Source organism: Pristis pectinata, chromosome 8 (genome assembly GCF_009764475.1).
Source record: "Pristis pectinata isolate sPriPec2 chromosome 8, sPriPec2.1.pri, whole genome shotgun sequence".
NCBI classification, from domain to species: domain Eukaryota; kingdom Metazoa; phylum Chordata; class Chondrichthyes; order Rhinopristiformes; family Pristidae; genus Pristis; species Pristis pectinata.
The window spans coordinates 15,525,006-15,548,152 of record NC_067412.1 but is presented as its reverse complement, the minus strand read 5'-3'; the positions used below and the strand labels follow the sequence as shown (position 1 = coordinate 15,548,152).

The window sequence follows — 23,147 nt, the reverse complement described above, 5'->3', positions numbered from 1 at the left end:
GAATTTGGTATTTAACACTGCCTATTTTGTTTCCTGTTACATATTGCCAAAACAAGGTGAATGGGTCATAGCCCACATCGTCATATTTTGTAATAATGCAAATTCAATTCATTTGTATACTTGTAGTATCCTTAGTATGGAGTGTGTGGGGACAGTATGGGCTGCCACCAGCCAATATGTTTAGATCCATTAATCTTTTTTAAGAACTTACAGCCATTCAGGTTTTAGTTCCCTTGACCTGAACTTTAACCTAAGTGTAATAGGAATCATGGTGCAGGATCCCAGTCTTGCCCTAAATCAGGGGTCACCAAGGCCAGCTGTGGTACTACTAGTTGCATCGATTGTGGTAAGCCTTGCCCAACACATGCAGAGAATAGAAGCAAGAGGAATGAAGGCAGGTTTTGCATTAAATATATCACCCCACAACAAAATTCCACTTGCCCTGACCCCTAATATAAGCCCCTAGCAATTTCTGTTTCATTAAGGGGAGTTCCATTAATTTAATTGACTATTGACTTTTGAAGTTCTTTTGCTGCAGGATGCATCAGATATGGTCTCTCAGAAATAATATTGCAAGTGACCAAGGTATTTCAGCATGTCAGCAACTGGAAAGGAGATAACAATCTTTTATTAAGTGCTTTTCATGACTCAGGATATCCCTAAATGGATAATGAATAAAACCCCAGTCAATCTGCACCACAAACAGCAACATGATAATGACCAGATAATCAGTTTTCATGATCTTGGAAAAGGAATAAATATTGGTTGGAGAACCCCTGCTAGTCTTCAAACAAGTAACATGTAATATTTATAATGATAGGACAGATTGTACCTTGGAATTGTTCCTCTTTTAATTCTGCACAAGCTCATTTCCAAGTGAACGTATGACTACTGAAGCAAAATGACACTAGTAGCATAATACGCTATGTGCGGGTTGCGGTTCAGGTTTTGCTTTAAAGATCTGTGTATGTAATCTGGTAAAGAAAGGGCTGAGACATCAAGTAGAGGGTAAGGTAATAGCATCAGTTTCTAAAGGAAAAGAAAGGTGTTAATGGATTTGGTACAACTTGAACATATGGAGTTAAGACTTAATTTCAATGAGGCTCATGGGACCAAATGGCTTAGTCCTTTTCCTATGTTTCTGCATACCACATTCTCAACCAGAATCCCAATGTCTGTTACAGAAATTGGGAAAGGGAAGAAAAGTAGCAAGAAAAGGTGGAGGTTGGAATGGGGCTGAGAGAGGGTAAAAGAATACCATAAATGAAAAAAATAACGGTGCTGAGAGTTTGGTTTAGCAACTCAATAACAGGAATTTTTCAATTGCTCTTTCACAGGGATTCAATTGAAGCATCATTAGTATAGCGAGTACTCAGTGACAGTATTGTATTTATATTAATTACTTGTTCAGTGAAATGTTATTAAGAAACTGATTGAAGCAATCACCCTGTCATGCTGTAAAACAATAAAAATATCAGAGGACTATATATACACACACGAGTTAGAATGATGAAAATATACATGGAAGATAAATTTTTGTGAAAGAACAAACAATTCTGAAAGGAGATTTGAATTGTGTTAAGTAAAGGAGGAGGAAAGAAAGGGTAATTGATTCATCATTAACTAGATACACTACATCAGAGAAAATTGAAAATTCAGTACAGACTATGCCTTGAAACTGATAGAGGTCATGTGAAAAATAAGAGGCAAGATGAACCAGATCAGGAATTATATGTAAAATCTATTTGAGGTCTTAGAGGTCAGTTTAAGAGAAAACAGTGACTATTAAGGTGAAGAGAATGTAACCAAAGCATTAAGTATTGATAACGTCACACAGTATGACCAGTATATAAATTATCAAAAGTATTTGCATTAGTATTGAGATGCGGGAATAAGGAATTATTACAGGAAGCAAAATTAGATATAGTTTTCTTCTTATTGGGACCTAAAATGAACACAGAATATAAAGGAAAGCTTGAAAACAGACTAAGATTGTGCAGAAATGATCAATGATGCCAGATAGACCTAGTGCAAAGCTATTTAATTCAAATTAGCTTTTTTATTTAAATGCCAAGTTCCTACTTCATACGTGATTCAAAGTCATGGATAATTAGATTAATTAGAACAAAAATGTGACTTTGATTTATCAGGTTTAGATTTTAGAAACAACAGGCCTTCCTATCTGCTCTATTTTCTACTTGGTCTGGTTAGTGACAAATAGAAGATATACTGGGCAACTGAAAATACTTGATCAGATCCACTTAACCAGAAATGCACCAGTTAAGTGCCAAGAATAGTCTAATATTGTCCTGCCAAAATAGGAATTATATGGCTGCATTTTCCTCACATTACAGTATATAAGCAGCTGATCCTGGCTTTGAGCAATTGCACTTATCAATCCTTGCAATGTATAAACCGCTTTCAGATTCAAATGCAGCCTTCTGAGGTTTTCCTATCTCTAAACTTAGCATATACTTGCAATTCCCCCTCCCAAGTAAAATATTAATTCCAACTCTTTCTGAGATAGTTTTCCTGAAATGGTTTAGTTTAAAATATTAAAGGTTGTTTGCAGCATGTAAAGCATATTAAATGAAATTTGTCAAATTTCAAAGTGGAATCTTTCTATTTTATTCAGGAACGTACTTAAGTCATCATTCATTTGTCTTTGTTTTTGATTTTCAGTAAGAAATAATGATTTGTGCATAAAAATATACTTTTATTGATCTTCCTACTGTGAACAAGTAACAAACATTTCTTCCAAGAATGTTTCAAAAGAACAACTTGTTGTGCTGATTCTGATATCTTACAAACTTCTTTCCAAGTTTTTGAAGACAAGCACTCATTCCCACTTCCACACCACACCTGCTCCTCTTTACTCTGCACAATTTCATGGGAATTCTCATGGTTCCCATGCCCAGTTTTTGTTCATTGAAACTCTGTTGCTCTCACCACACTTTGCAGCAGCTAAAGCATTTTTCATCCATATGCACAGTGCTTTCTGCATTGTATTTTAAAATAGAAAGAAAATTAATTATTTAGAATTTGCAGATAAACTGCGGTGAATCTCTCCTAGCGACAAAGCACCTTTAACTGGCCCTAGAATCTCAAGTGTATAATTTCTCATTACCTTAGCAATTGCACTTCAGACAAAGCCAGCCTGACCTGCTATTAACCTGAATATTGATTTCAGCAATACAACACAATTAAACTCAATAGTCTACAGCCTGGCAGTAGGATTGTACAAGTTGCATTATGTGGTATAATATTCCTGCTACTGTCAAACAGGATATTCTGAAGCAATCCACGTATGTCAAAATATATTTTAAATGGAATAGGAGATTAAAGTCTCGAAATTGACTTGCTGCGAGGAAAAATAAAATTAAGCCTCTTTATAAATTCAGTAATAAATTAAGATAAAACCTTTCTGATCCAGTTCTCAATTGAATTATACACAGCAGTGCTTTATTAAAAAAAAAGTTTGGTGTGAGAATTTGGGTGAAAACAATGATCAAATATTCAGTAGTTTCTCTGAAGAATCATTTTGCTCAAACCATTAAGCTAAAATCTTCTGTGAACCAGCTCAACCAAGTACATTTTTAGATTTTAAAAAAAGTTGCATTAAAATAATTTTCAAATTTAAGAGTGGCAATCTGCTGCAGCCTAATACAACTGAAAGTAGTCTTAGCACAAAAAAACACTTAAGTCAGTGTTTAATTCCATCATCATCGATGGGTAAACTGACATTAAATAAATGCAAGTTTGAATAAAAAACAAAAATGGGTCCAATAGACTCAAGTGCAGGACACGTGCAAACCTATTGTACGTGTGGGACACACTGAGCGACAGATGCCAGCACATTTCGCTCAACTCCAGTTCAGATATGCTGAGAAATCCACCTTTCAATCCTTTATCAGCCATTATTTATTTTTATGTTTTATTCATTCCATACTGTTTTAATTAATGTTTTTAAAATTTTGTTTGCAGCAATCGTAATTTTTAAATTGTCTCCAAATACCCCTACATTTACAATAGTAAACACTTAAGAGACATTAAGACAGGCACATGAACAGGCAGAGATTGGAGGGATATGGACCACATGCAGGCAGATAGGATTAGTTTGTATTGGCATCATGGTCAATGCAGACATCATGGGCCGAAGGGCCTGTTCCTGTGCAGTACTGTTCTATGCTCTTTGCCTTCTGCCAAAAGCTATCAGGGCATTCAGGGGGCGGGGCCTAAATTGCACACGGACTGAGACCTATTTGCTGCTGAGCCTCTCTATATGCATGGCCAACTTACACCAACTATATTGTATGAACAGTCAGTTTCTTGAATATTAAAAAAAATTAAGTCTTTTAAGAAAGGTACCTATTTTACCTAAAACCCCCAGCTTAATTGTAAAAGCATTCTCAAATGCCACAGAACAGGCACAAAAGCCTGGTGATTAACTTTATCTGTGAGTGCAGTCAGTTTTATGGGCAGGGGTCCCTTTCACTGCAGTTATTTGTTTAAGACTAATGTCAAGGTTTACAGGCATTTGATTTGCATTGTAATTCTGTGCTGTTGCCAGTTTGTGGGCTTAGAGTGCTGGAAATCCGGATTGTCGTTTGTGCTATTGTGATTTAGAGCTGTAAAAGTTTGGACTAATTCCCCAATGACCATAAACTGAATGAAAAGGACAGTCTGCAAAGAAACTGACAAATTTCTGCCAGCACCCAACGGTAATTGAATTTTTATTGATCATTATTTTCTTTATGAAATGAGGAAGAGACAAACCCACCTGCCAGAGGAGAATACTTCACTGTTGACAACAGAGTTCAGACCTGGAACTTGTTGGGACTGTCTGGACCAAGCTCAGAGTCTGCACTCTGCTGCAGTCAAGAATAGCCACTAAACGAAAAGTGCACCCTCAGTGAACATGGCCATTACATTTGATACAGGTAGAAATTGAAAACCGCTAGTTCCTTATTCAGTTAGAATTATTACTTGCTTAAACATATAATTTTTAGCAACAGTTTATCTGATTATACTCTGGTGAAGGGCTTTGAGATGTTTTACTATGCAAAAAGTATTAATTGAATGCAAGATGATAGTAGTGTTGTTGAGTGTTCTGTGATAATGTTCGATTGGTTATGCCACTATTAACATTGATCCTTCATCAAGACAAACCTCTCTCCAATGCTTTGCTTTGAATAACTCCCAAATCTATTGTTATACAATGAACTTATATTAAGTTGGTGGGTCACTCAATATGAGTGGCAGTTATTCATCAAAGAGGTACACACTCTTTATATTCAACTATAACAATTTTATTAAAAAGGAAAGCATTCACTCCCCTATAAAAGACTGCAAAATAAGTGAAATTGAGGTCACCAAAATTAGTTTCTTAAAAAAAATGTTCAAAGCATCAAGCTAAAAAAGGGAGGATGTACAATTCAAATGTTACCAAGTCAAAATTAATTATTGTATATAGTGTGCAGAACACCACTACAGAGCTGCTCAGGAACATGGAGTAATATTAATCACCAATTCTAATTTATTAACAGATGGCAGGAACTAGGAAAGTACACTGAGCAAACAATAAAGGGAAAAATATTGTTGCACTACAAAACAAAACAAAGGAGGTTTGTAGAATAGAGAACAGTGGGTCAGGAATTTGAAGAAAATAGCAAATGCAATCCTAGTAAGCAGCATGACTAAAAACTGCTCAGTGCTTGGTGATGTCAATTCTAAAGCTGCAAGTTTCCAAAGCATTTCTGCCTTTGCCTTCTGTAACTTGAAGATCCAGAGACATCCCAGAAATACAATAAAATCATGCAGGAGTACTCCCTATGAAAATTATGTACCAATAGCCTGTTTCAAACAGATGTAATCTTCACATTCAGAGTAAACAGTTCGTCTAATGCAAGCATGTACTCGAGAAAAACGCAAAGCAAAACCAAATTTAACTGTGTAAAATAAATGAGCAAATATTGAAGGCATCAGGGGACATCATCAGTCCCTAACTTTGGTTGAACTCCTATTTATATTATGTACAGGATTCCTGTCAAAAATCACAGCAACTGATTGGTAGAATCCCCAAGGAAATGGGCGATTAGCTTTCAGAATTGACCACTCCAATAATACAGAATGTTTCCTCCAATTATGAGATCCCTCAGCTGGGTTCAGCAAATACAACTAGGCAAAATGAACTGTTATCATCAAATTGTATCTATGATACTCTTGACAAACCACCTCCTGATTGAACTTTAAACTTTTTATTTACAGCAAAACTCTGATGATCCAGCACCATTAGGATTTTGGTGGTGGTGAACTAGCAGATTTTCTGGACCATTGGATGTTAGTCTTATTACCTAGCACTTCTATTTCACTTTGTTTACATGTTACACAGAAATATGAAATATTTTCTAGTGATCCAGGCACATTTAAAGGAGATGGGAAACTGAATCCATGCGAGTTAAAAGGGAGCAAGGGAAACAGAACCTACCGAGTTTCAGCTTGCGAGTAGATAGATCCTCCAATGGTATGTCTGCAGATAACAAGAACTTAGTGTACTAACGAGGGAGCAAGATGCCAGGCCATTGGGATTTCTGAACAACTAGATACCCGATTATCAGTTTTACCAAATGCATTTTCTACACCCTCCAGTTCACATACTGAAACACCAATAGCCCATCAATACGTAATTGCTATAGTTTTTCTATACAAGCTTGCATCAAGTAAAGCATTAATAGACACCAAATGAAAATGAGGTATGATAGCATTTCTTCCCCTTCCTGCAGGTCCAACATCTCTCCTTAGTGTATGGCTTCACTGAATTGTTTCAGATTTCAACATTAATTGTTGCACCAGTTAGGCACTGCAAAGCTGGATACTAATTTCTCTTACTTGCAACTCTGGTTTTGATAAAGGGATTGATTTGCTTATCATTGCATTTTCTGTCTTTTCATGGGTCTCACTTCTGTGAGTTTTTCTTTATTTGATGTTTTGTTTTGATATGTCATGATACTCTTCAACAATGAGGGTTTGACATTTTGGGCTACAGCCCAGGTCCAAAGACACTGTTCTATTTTGTGAGGTGTCCAATCATTCACTGAGTCATCTGTAAAAGACAAGTGCACTATTACAGAATGGCAACACCAAAATACAGTCACATCACATCACACTGACACACACCAATAAGATTAAACCATTGGATTATTCACTGCATGACTCAATAGAAGACAAAAACTTCCAAGATTAAATGGATCTCATCAAACATTGACACAACATTCAGAACAACCCCCTCATTTACTAGATGCTACCTCCTTCACTAGATGCTACCTCCTTCATAGTTTATAAATTCTGAGTCACCAGATTCAAGTTAATAATGTACAATAATAACAGGAGTGGACCTAATACCAAAAGAAAGGAAACCAAACCTGCCTTTGCCTGAAACTCAGTCAGTCATTCAGAACTAGTGTTCTTCCCTTAGCCAATTCTGCATCCTTGCAGCTCCTGACCCTTTTATCCTTTGCACTTATTTTTTTTTAATAATAAGCCTACTAGGGGATACTTTGTCAAACACCTTTTGAAGGTTTCATTCATGTGATGGGGATGTTTCTGGCAATATCGCCATTTATTATCCATCTCCAGCTGCCCCAGAAGAGGAAGTCAAGAGTCAACCACACATTGGTGAGTCTGACGTTATGTACAATCCAGGAAGTTGTTTGTAAACTGAAGGGTTTTACTGACAATACAGTAATTCCACAGCTACCATCAGTCACACTATCTTTTATATTTTATTATTTGAATTCAAGTTTCCCAACTGCCATTGTGGAACTTTAACTCATTTATCCGAATTAATGGTCCAAATCCCTGGATACCATTCCAGTAACTTAACCACTATGCTCCTTTACATCGTACACATCTGAAAATGGACCAGATCCACAATCATCTTGATGACATCTCTCCAGTTAGATCAAATTCAATTCTATTTTCTAGTAAATAAGTCACTTCATTCAATAAAATGATATCAAGCTTGGGTAGGCTAAATTGTTAGTTAAATGGCTGAAAAATGTGTAACTTCTATGTACAGAGCACTTCTCATCATCTCTGGACTATGCAGCTTATCAATTATTTTTGAAGTATACTGTTGTAATATGGGAGCTACACATTAAACAAAACTTAAAATGCAGGACTAAAATTCAACACCTTACAATTTGTCTTCAGGAGAGCCCCCATACTTATTTGACTACTGTATAACAGTCTGGCCCAACTCTTAATCATCAAATTCCTTGTTAAGTCACTATATTCACCTTGTGTATTTGACATAAAGTAGGGCATTTGCAAGGAACCTCCTTCTGTACAAAAAACATTTCCATAGAATTTCCTTTGATACAAAAATAGTGCACATCTGTGTATATGTGCGTGAACTTACTTGTGTTGAGTTGTTCTACACACTCCCTCACCTTGTCCAGGTAAAGGATGTAGTGCTTTAGTGTATATTTAATGGGAACCAAGCCTGGGATTGACTCTACTGCTTCATCGGCCATGAAAGCAGCTTCCTGAGGAGCACCAGTCACCAGCACAGCTAAGCGGAAGAGAAAACTTTCCATTAGAATATAAATGACCCATATGAATAAGCAAAGCGAGTAATCTAATGAAAGTGCTTTCTTTCATACCTGATGCAGTGGCAGGTCCCACTGCTTTTAGCTTAGTGAGCTCTGTGATTGCAGCTGACACATCAGGAAGCAGCTTGAAAGCTTTCCGGGTGCATGACTCCACATTGCTCACAGAATTACTTGTGACCATCTTTTGTAGCATCGGACGGAATTTACCCCTCTATCAGAAGGCACAGGGAAAGAAAAGTCAAATCAGAAGTCATTCAATGTGACCCCACTACAATATTACAGATTTGAACCCTCCCGTGATGGCCAATTGCATGTGCAACACAGTGTCTTTGATCACAGCACATATATTATCCAAGTTGCCAACCTAGAGGTGATACACTCAGAAATAATGCACTTTTCCTTTCGGGCTAGAGCCTAAGTAACCTCCTAAAACTATACATTTGGGATAGAAACATTAAAAAAAGGTGTAGGCCATTTGACCCTTCAAGCCTGTTCTGGTCGCCTCATTATAGGAAGGATGTGGAAGCATTGGAAAGGGTGCAGAGGAGATTTACCAGGATGCTGCCTGGTAAATCTCCTGCATTATGAAGAGAAACTAAGGGAGCTAGGACTTTACTCTTTGGAGAGAAGAAGGAATGAGAGGAGACATAATAGAGGTGTACAAAATATTAAGAGGAATAGATATAGTGGACAGCCAGTGCCTCTTTCCCAGGGCACCAATCTCAATACAAGAGGGCATGGCTTTAAAGTAATGGGTGGGAAGTTCAAGGGAGATATCAGAGGAAGGTATTTTACCCAGAGAGTGGTTGGGGCATGGAATGTGCTGCCTGGGGCAGTGGTGGAGGTAGGTACATTGGTCAAATTCAAGAGATTGCTAGATAAGCATATGGAGGAATTTAAAATAGAGGGATATGTGGGAGGAAGGGGTTAGATAGTCTTTGGCGAGGCTTAAAGGTCGGCACAACATTGTGGGCCAAAAGGCCTGTATTGTGCTGTACTGTTCTATGTTAAGCCTACTCCCCTGTTCAATATAATCATGGCAGATCATCAATTTCAGTACCCTGTTCAAATTTACTTCCCATAACCCTTGATCCCCAAGAACAATATCCATTTATTTCTTAAATATATTCAATGGTTTGGCTTTAATGGTTTTCTGGTGTAGAGAACTCTAGAGATTCATCACTCTGAGGGAGAAAAATTTCGCCTCATCTCAGTCTTAAGGAATCAGTCTGGTGAACCTTCACTAAGCTCTCTCCGTAGCAAGAACATCCTACCTCAGATAAGGAGATCAAAACTGCACGCAATAATCAAGGTGTGGTCTCACCAAACCCCGTAGAATTGCAGCAAGACAACCCTGCTCTTGCAGCCAATCCTCTTGCTAAGAAGGCCAGCGTACCATTTGCCTTCTCCTCCTGCACCTGCATGTTTAACTTCAGCAACTGGTGCACCAGGACACCCAGGTCTTGTTGCACTTTCCCCTTTCCTAATCCATCACCATTCAGATGATAGTCTGCCTTCCTGTTATTGCCAACAAATCAGATAACTTCGCATTTATCCACATTGTACTGCATCTGTCGATTCCACCCACTCCCTCAACCCCCAAATCAACTGTTACTTTTCTGCATCCTCTTCAGTGCTCACCCTCCCATCAGTTTTGTGCAAACTTGGGGATATTCCCTCACCTAAATCATTAATATGTGATGAATAGCTGGGATACCAGCACCGATCCCTGTGCTACCCCACTAGTCACCATCTGCCACTTGGAAAGAGGCATGTTTATTGCTATTCTTTGTTTCCTATTAACCAACTAGTTCTTTATTCATATCAGTAGCTTAACAACCGCAACCTCCCCCCCTCCCCCACCACCACACACATATCCCATGTGTTTTTATTTTGCACACTAATTCCTTATACAAGACCTTATTGAAGCTTTCCGAAAGTCTAAATGCACTACATCCACTGGAGATTCCCTCTCATCAATTTTGGAGGGACTGGCTTTGCTCCTACTACAATCCTACTACAACCAGCTTTCAATAAAATATGGTATCATTTGAATTAGAATGACAAATCTGGTTGCAATAGTATGATAACTGAATGTAGCTATATCACATTTTATAACATACGAGAATGAAGCTCTAAACAGATTTCAAATGGGCCAAATTTTGGAAAATGGTATTTAACTAACGCGAGTTTATAAGAAACAGTTCTTTCTTGTAGTACATAAATCTCTAATGTTTCATAAACAATGCCAAGAAACAAACAGAGTATTAGGTTGTGATAATAAGACTACTAGATCTAAAACACAGGCAAATATCTTGATATTGCTGTTTGTACCCTTTGGAAAACAGTTCTAGTGCTCCCTCGCATTAGGTAATATAGAGGTTTTGGAAAAGGTTCTGGGAGGAAAGACACGACTAATGTGACAATGATATACGAAATAAATGAAGCACTAGACTGTGTTCCTATTGATAGAGTGAGGAAGATCAGTATGCATCCAAACAAATCAAATAAACACGAGTTTTTTTGTTGCTCATATAACAGTACACTATGGAACAAATTTCTGATTCTTGGCAAATCTTTAAATGAGACCTGAATCTGTTCCTGGCAGAGTTGTATCTTAACAAAGATGGGCGAAACATTAAGCAATGTGGTCTCCTGGACTTGTTTATGAAGAGGTGTTCCAAATTTATTTTCCGTTCATTTGGTTGGGTTTTGATATATTTTTGTTCTTTGCCTGGAGATTGTTTAACTGCTTTGCACAAAGATTAATTAGTGACAACTAAAAGGTGGATGCTCTCTGCCAACTCATTTTACAATGTCTTAGGAGGGTAGGATGATGGGTACTGTTCCAAAATTTAAACATCAAAACAAAACTCCTCCAAAGATCCAGCATCACATTAGGCAACAGATGCAAAAGTGTCAATTTTGATCTCATTCTGCATAGAGAAAGTGGATTGCACTCCGGGGACCACAACTTATCTTTCTACCAGGTTCAATAAAGAGGAGAAAAAAGAGAATAAAAACAGAGTTCCCACTCTTGAATGTCGAGTAAGAAAATGCAAACATGCGGAAATAATCTCAAATTTCATTACATGTAGCCCAACCCTGCCCACTTAACTTACTGTCAGCTTCCACTCCATCAACTGCACCAGCTCAGCATGAGTGAGAAATTTCTCTGTGCGGCTGCAAACAATTTCTGGTAACTCTTCTTGATACCTGAATTAGAATATTAAATTTCAGATTGCCCATAATTATATCAAAGAGCAATTAAGTTAACTTTTCTCATTCTCCACCATAAACCACACACCATTCCTACATGCATTAAACTGACACTCCACACATCCATTTGGATTCATATAAATGGTCTTGTGTTACTTCATTAGAAAAATAGATGGCTCTGCTGGTCTTCCCTGCCAATACCATAAAAGATATTGACTGTTTATCACATTAATGTTGGACAATTTAAACCTGAAGAATTGTCGAGATTGCAAAACAAAATAATTAGAAGTTTCAAATCCTAACCCAAACCATCCTCTTTTAATTTTAAAGGGAATAGGATGAGGGTGGGCAAGATGCTAACCAACTTCAGGAGATGGCGACTGCTTTGCTGAGCATATGTGCTCTGTCTACAATGGCCATTTGGAGCTCTCAGTTGCTAGCCATTTTAATTCCCCTTCCCATCCCCACACCAAACCATCTGTCCTCAGCCTCCTCCACTGCCAGGGTGAGGCCAAAAGCAAACTAGCAGAACAGCACCTCATGTTCTGCCTGGATAGCCTACAATCCAACGGCATGAACATCGAATACTCCGATTTCAGACAAGCTGCTCCACCTCTGTTCCTTTCCCCCTCCTGATCTACCCACGTCCTCTCACACACACCCTTCTTTCCAAACCCCCCTCTCAGCCAGTTTCTTTCCTCTCCTCCACCTGCCCATCACCCACACACTTGGCCCCCTATCCCTACCCCTCACTGTTCCCATCTGGCCACTATCCCTACCTTATTTGGTCCTACTTTTCATCTTCCTTTCTTATCAGATTTAACAAACTGCAGCCCTTTGTCGTCTCCAATTATCACCTCCTAACCTCTGTCCCCACCTTTCCACACTTCCCACCCCCACCTGACTCCATCTGTCAATCAACCCCACCTTGCCTGGATCCACCTACCACTTGCCAGCTGTTGCTCCACCCCTCCCCTCTTTATACTGGTGATCTCCCCTCTTCCAGTCCAGATGAAGGGTCTCAACCTGAAATGCTGACTGTCCATTTCCCTCCACAGATGCCACCTGACCTGCTGAGTTCCTCCCGCAGCTTGTTTATGTTTGAAATTCTTGACCTCTGCTTCAAATCTCCTCATTGCTGCTTCACCCTACCTATATGTCACCTACTTCCTGTCCTGTATGAGTGGTGGCTTAGCAATATCAACATATTTTTAATTTCCCCTCCTTAAACAACTGTCCTACAGCCATTTTGTTGCCCCTTTCTGAAATATGCACCTTCAACACACTTTATTGCTGCTTCTTTGTCTGGATTCAAAATTTCTTTATAAACCATTACCTTGAAGATCATTTTTCTATTTTCTATGCTTAATAATCCCCACCCATCAAATTTACTGCCAAATGCATACAGTTCCAAGAAATATTTTACAGGAATATTTTACAATAATAAAGCAATTTAAAATTTTTCTATCATAAAAAAATGTTATAATGAAAACATTTATTTACAGCATTCAGTGCAGCTTCAGGTTAAGGTGCATTTCCTTTGTTAAAGGGACTTTCAGCCATCATGCCCAATTACACAGAAAGTATGAATCAACAGTTCAAATGGGAACTCTGAGAAGTCACAGGTTTGGATGAATGGATTCCAGTTTTGTTTAAAAAAAGTAGAAAAGCATCTTAATTTCAGGGCTAGTACATACATTTGCCACAAAAGAACAGCAAAATAAAGCAGAATAATCCAAAGACATCTGCCTGCCATTAGCAAATTTGTGTCACTACTGCAGCTTTTTCCTTGTTTAAATTATTCAAGATCTACCCCTCACCATTTATCCAGTGCAGCCAGTTTGCCTGCTTTAACACCTTTGGATGTTGTTGCCTTTGCTTCGACTACATCTTTGTAGACAACAAGGACAGACCTCCATACAGCAGGATCCTTACAGTTATACAGTCCGCCATTTCCAGACATGGTTTCATGCAAAAGTATCTTCAACCTGTGGGGTTTCATCAATTTGTTATTTAAAGTGATACAAAACTTGATTAACATACTTAAAACATTCCTCTACTGGTAATCCATTAATATCTGGAAATTTAAAGATTTGTCTGGGATGAAAAAGTCTCAAAGTGCTCATACCCTGGAAAAATGTTGAACAATCAACATTTTTGCTGGAGGAACTCACGGGTTGAGCAGCATCTGTGGAGGGAAAGGAACTGTCAACATTTGGGGTCGAAACCCTGCATCAGGTCTGAGCAAGCACTGAACAAAATGTCAAACAAGTGTGGGCTGTCAATGCAATACAAATTGTGCCAGATGTGCAGTTTTCTAGATCAGAAGTTAAATTGAAGCTCTATTTTCTAAGAAATATCCCTGTTGACTGCTCTAATACTTATTCCTTGTCAGCATTGAGAGCAAATATATTATCTAATCACTACTGGAATGCTGCTGATCAGAATTTGATGTGTAAAATAGCCATTAGATAATTAAAAGTGAATTACAATACTTTAGCTGCAGAGCAGACCATAGGCTGGGTATTCTGTAGCAAACTCACCCCATAACTCCCTTTACACCATCCACAAGTAGGAAATGTGATGGAATTTGCCAGATGAGGGTAACTCCAACAAGACTCATAAATCTTGACATAAATCCATCAAAATGTAGAACAAAAAACGCCAACAAATACTGGAAACCCAAAATAAACACAGAAAATGCTGGAAATACCCAAGAAGCCAGACAGCATGTGTGTAGAGAGAAATGGAGTTAACGTTTCAGATCGATCACCTTCCCGATGAGCATTATTTGCTTTTATCTTAATCTACTTCGTTCTGTTTCTGCATGTTCGGAATTTGCATCAACTGGCGGGAAAACAAAAGCCAGAATAACACGAAGTGGACGAACGTGCAAGCGGATCTCAAAAAGGGGACAAACTTGGGACAAACTGGACACGATCCCACTTCAAAGTCGAGGTTACTGCCACATGCACAAGCCCATGTCTGCAGAGGTGCAATGAAAAACTTACTAGCAGCAGCTTCACGGGCACGTAGCATCAGATACACAGCATTCACAAGAAATAAAAACCCATTCACCGGCAGCAGACTCAACTCATCCTATGATTAAACACCGGTGCAGCGTTAACTCCCGGTGCACAGTCCGGCGCGGTCACCGACCTGTCTCCTTGGAAACCTTCAGCAAGATGTCGACCCTCACACGTCATCAGTCGCGCGCGCCGGCCTCTGCGATGACGTCACGCGACCGAAGCGAGCACCGAGGTTCAGCGGCGGCACATATCGATTACGTTGCCAGCTGCCAGACGTCACCAGCGGGGCAGCGATGGGTGACGTCACCGAGCGCTGCTGTTTACGTGCGTCCTGTACACAAACGGCGCTCGCAGCTTTCGGCTCCTTTCCAGCGGCACCGGGCCCCAGATCCCGCCGGGCCCGAGCCCCACCATCGCCCCCCCGTCTCTCGCCTCGCTGGGGCACAGGAAGCGGATCGTTCGAGACACGCCCCTGCTGAGTGAGCAGGCCCGGACTTTGGCCTGGGCCCGCTGCACGGTGTCGGAGTGTCTGCCAGCTGCTGCAGGACGCCGGCTTGTCCCCCGCGCCAGTGTGGCCCAGTCGCCGGGGATCCGGAGCAGCAGCATGTCCGGAAGCCCCGAGAAGAGCCTGACTGCCCAAGAGCTGAAGGAGCAAGGGAATCGCCTCTTCCTCGGTAGAAAGTATCAGGAAGCCGCGGCCTCCTACAGCAAGGCCATAGTGAGTATCTCACCTGGCGCCGGGGAGGAGGGACGGGGGTAGAGCCCAGCCCAGCCCAGCCCCAGTTCAGCCAAACTCCCCAATTCCGGCTAAAAGCACAGCAGGCACCAGAAATATCTTGTCGCCCTGTTATTCATTGTGCTTTGTCATTCCTGGCTGTGGCATTGGGAACTTCACGGCTATCAGAACAAAAATGCAACGGTTCATGCGACTTGTTCAGCATTAAAGCTGTCGCAGTTTTCACCGGTTTGTCCTACCGCATTCGGTATTGCTGCGACGTAAACCAGATACTTCAGCTTGATCTAGCGTGTATAACATTTATTATGTAGTCGGCGAAATATAGAAATATAAATTATATATTGCAAAATGAATAAAATTACATCTGGTCAATATCTAATGGTAATCTTAGGATGTCTTGAACTTGTTGCATAATTGTCAAGCTCTTGATAGAAGTTGTTTCTGAAGATCAACATTAAGTATGTGTGTTGGGATTCTGCGATCGTAAATTTGTTTATAAAATCGTATGAATTATTGTTATGTCATACAGGCCCCTAATTCTGCCTTTTTTCCTCAGTTATTTTTCTCCTATAGCAGTATATCTTCCACTAGCTAGCATGATACTGCAAAGATTAAAATATGGCTTTAGGTGGCATTTTATTAACTTTACTGGTGTGACCCAACTCCACAAATTATAATGTAAAAGGTATGATTCATTTTGCAAGATTTCCAGCTTTATAGAACGTAGAACAGTACAACATAGGAATAGGCCCTTTGGCCCATGATGTCTATGCCAATCAAGATGCTAATATAAATGAATCCCATCTGCCTGCACATAGTTTATATCCCTTCATCCACCATGTGTTCATGTGCCTGTCTAAGTGCCTCTTAAATGTTGCTATCACATCTGCTTCCACCACTTCCCCTGGCAGTGCATTCCAGGCACCTACCACTCTCTGGGTAATAAAAAAACATGCCTTGCAAATCTCCTTTAAGCTTTACCCTTCTTACCTTAAATCTATGCCTTCTAGTATTTGACATTTCCATCCTGGGAAAAAGACTCTGACTGTCTACCTTGGCTATGCCTCTCATAATTTTATAAACTTCTATCAGGTCTACAGTATAACCACATCAGAATGATTGCACCTTTCTTATTCCTGACTGCTACCCATATTGCCTCACTGGATGAGCCCTCCAGGTTCACTCTAAGTGCAGCTGTGACATTCTCCCTGATCACCCACCTCTTTTATATCCCTCTGTATAACATAGGTAAAAATCTAAACCCTGGAATGTTGAGCTGCCAGTCCTGCCCTTCTCTTAGTCAAGGCTCTGTAATAACCACAGCCTCATAGTTCTAAGCACTAACCCAGGCTCTGAGTTCATCTGTCTTACCCACAGTACACCTTGTAATAAATAAATACACTTCAGCCCCTCAGAGTCAAAGAGTAATACAGCACAGAAATGGGACTGGCAGCGCCCTTTCCACCCACCCCCCCCCCCCCCCCCCCCAAGTCTATTCCAACCCATTTACACTCATCCCATTTTATTCTCCCGACATTCACATGAACTTCCCTCAGATCGGAACAGTCACCTTAGTACTAGGGGCAATTTGCAGTGGCTGATTAACCTATTAACAAACACATCATTGGGATGCGTGGGGAAACCAGAGCACCCAGTGGAAACCCATATAGTCACAGAGATAGTGTACAAACGGCAAAGAAGTCAGGATTAAACCTAGGTTGCTGGAGGTGTGAGGCAGCAGCTCCACTGTGCTGCCATATTAGCACCTGTTACAAATTGTAAGATGTAAATTAATAAGTTCTTTCAGCATAAAATGTAACTTCTGGTAACAGGATATTATGTTATAGCACTGCTAGTTATGTATGATACTTAATCTTTAGATGTTGTTCTTGGTTTTAGAATTAAAACAATCTGATTAAAGCTATACTGTGTAATATTTATCTTTCTGAGTGATTACAATGAACATGAAACAAAAAATATGCAAGTCACCCAATTCTCCTTGATATTTAAAATCATAAAGGGTATAGACAAAGAACCTGTTCCCCATGTCAGCAGGGTCAAGGAGCAGGAGAAGTAGAATGAAGGTGATTGGTAAAAGAACCAAAACTAATGTGGGAAAAGAGGATCTGGAGTGCATTGCTGGGGAAAGTAGTGGTGAAAGCAGATTCAATTTTAGCATTGAAAATGGAGCTGGCTAAATATCTGAAAGGAAAGAATTTGCAGGGGAATGGCAATAGCTGAACTGGTGTTGCATGGTGCTAGGATGGTTTAGACTTCATGGACCAAATAGCTTCCTTCTGTGCTTTAGCCATTCTGTAAGTCTGCATATTAATAATTTTCAGGATACTAAAATCATTGGTACAGTAAAAGTTGAGTGTATGCAGCACTGTGGAATAAAGTTCTTGGCAAATCTTTTAAGCTTAAATGAATATTTGTTGTATATTTGTTTTTACAATTTCTGCACGTTCATTCCATCAACAATGCATTTTTGATGAAATCATTGCCTCTATTTTAAAATGATAGCTAATAATTTCATAATTAGAATAGATGGAATAACAGTCAATTTAATGAGTGTTTTACATGGAGCTCCGCTTCCACTCATTAGCTTATGTTTGAAGATCCCTTGGTGCCATGACTCTTTAATTTCTCTTCCCTCTGTTTTGCACACAGTATCACAGGACGATTATACTTTAACCTACATAATTTGAGCAGTTATTTTTTTTTGCCCTCATCTCTCAAGATTAAAACATGGGTCTGTTTTTTTAAGATGTTCTTGTGTCCTCCAGATTAGCGGCAGTGATGGAATAACGAGACATTTGTCTATAAAGCCTCTTAGAAACCTGTGGATTAGGATTAGGTTCAGGAGGATATGAATGTGATACTATTATTGCTTTTGAAGTTCACCTCTCAGACTTCAAATTGAAGGAATGGACACAAAATGTATTCAGCCTCCTCATAATTTCACTCTTTGATTTCTTTCTGTAAATCTGCAATATACCTGCTCTAAGACTGCCATGTATTGTCACATACAAATCTGAGTGTAGTTTGCTCTATAGGTTCCAACCAAAACACTGTACAATGAAACATCACTTCACCGTTTCTACATTCCAACTCCCTGGTGATTAAAATCTGAAGTTCTCTTTGCTATGTGTTAAAACCTGTGTGCTGGCATTTTACTGATTTGTGCACCTGAACATTTAAGTCCATTTGCTCTCCAAAGCTACAAGCCTCATAATTAATAAACTATTCTGGTTTTCCTTGCTCAGGTCTAAAATGGATGTTCTTACAACTCATCAGGTTGACTTTTTGCCATTCACTTGGTCTGTTCATGCTCCTTTTAGTATGCTCCTCCCAATTATGCAACTTAGAATGTCTTTTAACATACACCACAGGAACACGACAGCATGCATTCTAGTTAATTTTTTTTTCAAAAGCCTATGTTCAAAGTTTATTGTAGTCAGATTGTATCCTTGTATCTAATCAATTTGTCTCCCGAGGTCAGCAACCAAAGATATTGTGATCTTCTCAGTCACACTGCTAGGTAAGAACCAGCAATGTGGTGTTTTGTGTCAGGAATTCTGCTCTGATTTGACCTGGACTATGATCCCTATATGAATCTCTACTGCACAGTTGGTCAAATTTTATACCATTTAATGAAGTGGAATATTAAATTGTCATTCAGTGACAATTTCATCTGTATAACAATACAGGTGTAATGAATAGGTCTTCTTCCCTAGAGTGTGTCATCAGTACTCCCAGTGTGTAAATGGTTTGTCTTCAGCAAGTCCAAGCTTCTTTCTCCATGGCTCACTAGCACAATCAATATTAACATCTTTTGAAATCGGCAGGTCAGGAAGGAACTGAGGTGTAGAGAGTGTCCCTGTTGCAGGTGGAGATTGGTAAGGCTGCATGCAGGCAAAAATTTGCTTATTGTCATAATATTTAGACCAGAAAGACACTGTTAGTAATGGTGTGTAAATTGCAAATACATGGTCAACATTTTAGTCGGTGCTAATGTCCAACCAGCTTATGATGTGACCAAATCTGGAGGGAGAAGTTAAAAATAATCACGAGGATATTGCCTTAACATTTACAGTGGATAGTAGGACGGGATAGAAATTCTAAACAGTTAGAATGTTTCCCACATTACTCACTTACCTGATGACAAACCATTGACTGCGTTGTCAGCATTTGCAGAACTTGTCTTGATCTCATTGGGTATGTTATTTTTGAGGTAGTACCTATATCATCAATAGCAGTTGTATCAAATGTCAACACTGAGATGCCTGATATTAACCTTTATAATTTGAGAACAAGACACAATAACAAAGCATGTATTGACCTGCTAGTAATGACTTGGCAGCAAGATTTTCTGCAATGGTTTATATTAGCCCATTTGGATGAAGTAAATGTGCTTCTAAATATATTACTGGAATTTTGTTGGACAAAGGTCTGAAAGTCAACAGAATCAAAAGAGATTTGGTTAACATACTGATTAGTTGTGATTGCATTAGAGGCACTTAAGGACTGAGCGGTCTACTCCTGCCCCTTGCATGCCGAAACGCAGAAAGTAGTCTGGAGAGGATATTGGCAATAATTCTGTGCCTGAAGCTACTTCAGTTTATTTTGTTTTCAAATGTCTTTTTTTAAATTTTTGTATGGGAACTGTCATTTACCTTCTCTCCTCGGTTTCCTGTTCCCAGCATCTACTATCTTAGGAGAAATCCTTAGACTGCTATGACACTGTACCAACCCCAACCCCACCCCCATCCTTCCAAGTATTTGCAATGGATCTGCCCTAGAACGCATAGTGAAATATCCTCCATAATTAACATCACCAGAGCAGTAAAGTTCAAAGACCACCATGTCAGTAATTGGGGAAGGATGTTATTTTCTACTATTAAAAAGTGGAAGTAGTATGACAAAATGTCCCAATAACAACATTTTATTGCCTTAGGTGTGAGCCATGTCTCAGTTGAAAATATTCTTGCTTTGAATCAGAAGACTGTGGATTCAATTTCCACTCTGCGGGCTCTAAGGACGAAAAACTAAATTGACGCTCCAGGAGTGTTGGCAGATCTCTCCTACAGCTGAGGTGTTAAATCCATGTCAGTTCTTTCTCTTTTGTCTGATTTAAAAGACCCTATTGCACTTACTGGCCTGGCCAATATTTCTCCATTGATGAATGTCAAACAAAAAATGAGGATTATCTGGTCATTATTATGTTGCTCTTTGTGGGAACATGCAGTGTCTAAATTTAGATGCTGTTTCTAATGTTACAATGGTCAATCACATGTATTTCGTTGGCTTTAGGATGACATCAGGCTATGGAAGACGTGAATAAAGTTCATAAGTTTATTATATTTCCTAGACATCTGGGTAGTTTAAATTTATTTCTTATTATTTTTGTTTAGGGTTGATGTTCAGAATATAATTCTTCCATGTTTTAATGAGTGTGGTTATGAAACTCTTGGGGAGAGGCTGTTCTGGAATACAGACTGGTGATTCATGTGTTGGTTGTGTCATGCATGTGAATATAGCCTGTTTGTTACATTTAATGTCAGCTGCTCTTATTTAGTTGATTATCTGATGTCAGTAGTTTGTGTCCTTTGAATAAAAGCCATATGTCCTTTTATGTTAGCTAGCTTGCTTGTACAACATGATTCAGTGCAACCACCTGCTGCTGCCATGAATTCGATCCAGTGAAGATCTCAGCGGGATAGAGCTCTTTACCTTTTAGGGCAAAACTATGCAGGTCATCCCCAGGTTGTGGAAGGGTTCCGTTCCTGTGAACTGTTTGTAACCCGAACAGCTTGCAAGTCGGAAACACAGCAGTAAACCAAAATACCAGGCGGTAGAAGATACCTGCAGCCCCGCAGCAGCCAGTAAGTCCATATCTGTTGTCTCCCAAATGCTCCTTCATGTGTATGGGCTGTATATAATATAGTCATGGAGTCATAGAGCACTACAGCACAGAAACAGGCCCTTTGGCCCATCCAGTCCATGCCAGCCTGGTTTTCTGCCTAGTCCCATCTATCTGTACCCGGACCACAGCCCTCCATACCTCTCTCATTCATGTACCTATCCAAACTTCTCTTAAATGTTACAGTGGAACCAGCATCTACCACTTCCACTGGCAGCTCATTCCACGCTCACACCACCCTGTGGGTGAAGTGGTTCTCCCTCAGATTCCCCTTAAATATTTCACCCTAAACCAACGTCCTCTAGTTCTAGTCTCACCCAAGCTGAGGGGAAAAAGCCTGCATGCATTCATCCTATCTATACCCCTTATAATTTTGTATACTTCTATAAGATCTCCCCTCATTCTCCCGTGCTTCAGGAAATAAAGTCCTAATCTATTCAACCTATCCTCATAACTCAGGTCCTCAAATCCCAGCAACATGCATGTAAACTTTCTCTACTCTCTTTCAAGCTTATTGATATACTCTAAATTTGGCCTCATCAATGTCTTATACAGCTTCAACATAACATTCCAACTCCTGTGCTCGATGCCCTGATTTATGAAGGCCAATGTGCCAAAAGCTCTCTTTACGACCCTGTCTACCTGCGATGCCACTTTCAAGGAATTATGGATCTGTATTCCCAGGTCCCTTTGTTCTACCCCACACCTCAGTGGCCTACCATTCACTGTGCCAGTCTTACCCTGGTTTGTCCTTCCAAAGTGCATCACCTCACACTTACCTGCATTAAATTCTATCTGCCCTTTTTCAGCCTATTTTCTCAGCTTATTCAGATCACTTTGCAAGCTTTGATAGCCTTCCTCACTGTCCACTACGCCCCCAATCTTGGTGTCATCCACAAATTTGCTGATCCAATTTACCACATTATCATCTAAATCATTAATATAGATGATAAACAACATGGACCCAGCACCAATCCCTGTGGCACACCGCTAGTCACAGGCCTCTGATCAGAGCGACAACCATCTACTACCACTCTCTGGCTTCTCCTGCTAAGCCAACATTGAATCCAATTGAATACTTCATCCTGAACGCCAAGCAACTTAACCTTCTGGAGCAGCCTCCCATGCAGGACTTTGTCATAGGCCTTGCTGAAGTCCCTGTAGACAACGTCCACCGCCTTCCCTTCATCAACTTTCCTGGTAATCTCGTCGAAAAACTCTTCTTAGATTGGTTAGACATGACCTGCCACGCACAAAGCCATGTAGTAGTGTATTCAATAAGAAGGGTATTCATAAGCTGTGGAGAATCTGTACTTTCAAGTGACAAGTCAGCATTAGAGATTTATAATATTTGTTGCTTTGTTTACAGATGTTCTAGTTTTTAATGAGAGCTCATAAATCAAATTTCCAAAAATTCATCTAGAATTCTCTTTGAAAGGGTAGATAACATTAGATACAAAAAATCTGGCTGGAAAGTTAAATGAAATGAAAAATAATACCAGTAGCAAAAAGATATTTAAAAACAGAGTGAGAGCCAACAGAGGCAAAATGTGGAAAAATTCTTAAGGGATAAAAAAAACAAATTTAAAAACACATCAAGTTCACTAAATTGATGGGGACATAAGGCA

General features: G+C 39.5%; 2 protein-coding genes across 6 annotated transcripts in view; one reads left to right on the top strand and one right to left on the bottom strand.

The window, feature by feature from the left end:
• Window positions 1-5,293: 5,293 nt before the first annotated feature.
• Window positions 5,294-15,106, bottom strand: zgc:112496 (uncharacterized protein LOC541336 homolog). Of its 5 annotated transcripts, none has more exons than XM_052020975.1 (6): window positions 14,991-15,106; window positions 13,652-13,819; window positions 11,735-11,828; window positions 8,664-8,823; window positions 8,420-8,572; window positions 5,294-7,102 (listed from the first exon to the last, which is right to left on the bottom strand). In XM_052020975.1, exons 1-6 carry the CDS (start codon window positions 15,035-15,037, stop codon window positions 6,927-6,929), a joined length of 798 nt encoding a protein of 265 aa, XP_051876935.1. In that variant the 5' UTR covers window positions 15,038-15,106; the 3' UTR covers window positions 5,294-6,926. The 5 variants fall into 5 exon arrangements, with proteins under 5 accessions (XP_051876935.1, XP_051876939.1, XP_051876936.1 ...); XM_052020979.1 differs by having other exon boundaries at window positions 14,926-15,005; XM_052020976.1 differs by lacking the exon at window positions 14,991-15,106 and adding an exon at window positions 14,843-14,990.
• Window positions 15,107-15,140: 34 nt separating this feature from the next.
• Window positions 15,141-23,147, top strand: part of stub1 (STIP1 homology and U-Box containing protein 1) — a 30,933-nt gene continuing 22,926 nt past the window's right edge. The window contains exon 1 of the mRNA XM_052020974.1: window positions 15,141-15,578. Coding sequence (XP_051876934.1) covers window positions 15,465-15,578 — 114 coding nt within the window. The 5' untranslated portion in view covers window positions 15,141-15,464. The remainder of the gene's footprint in view (window positions 15,579-23,147) is intronic.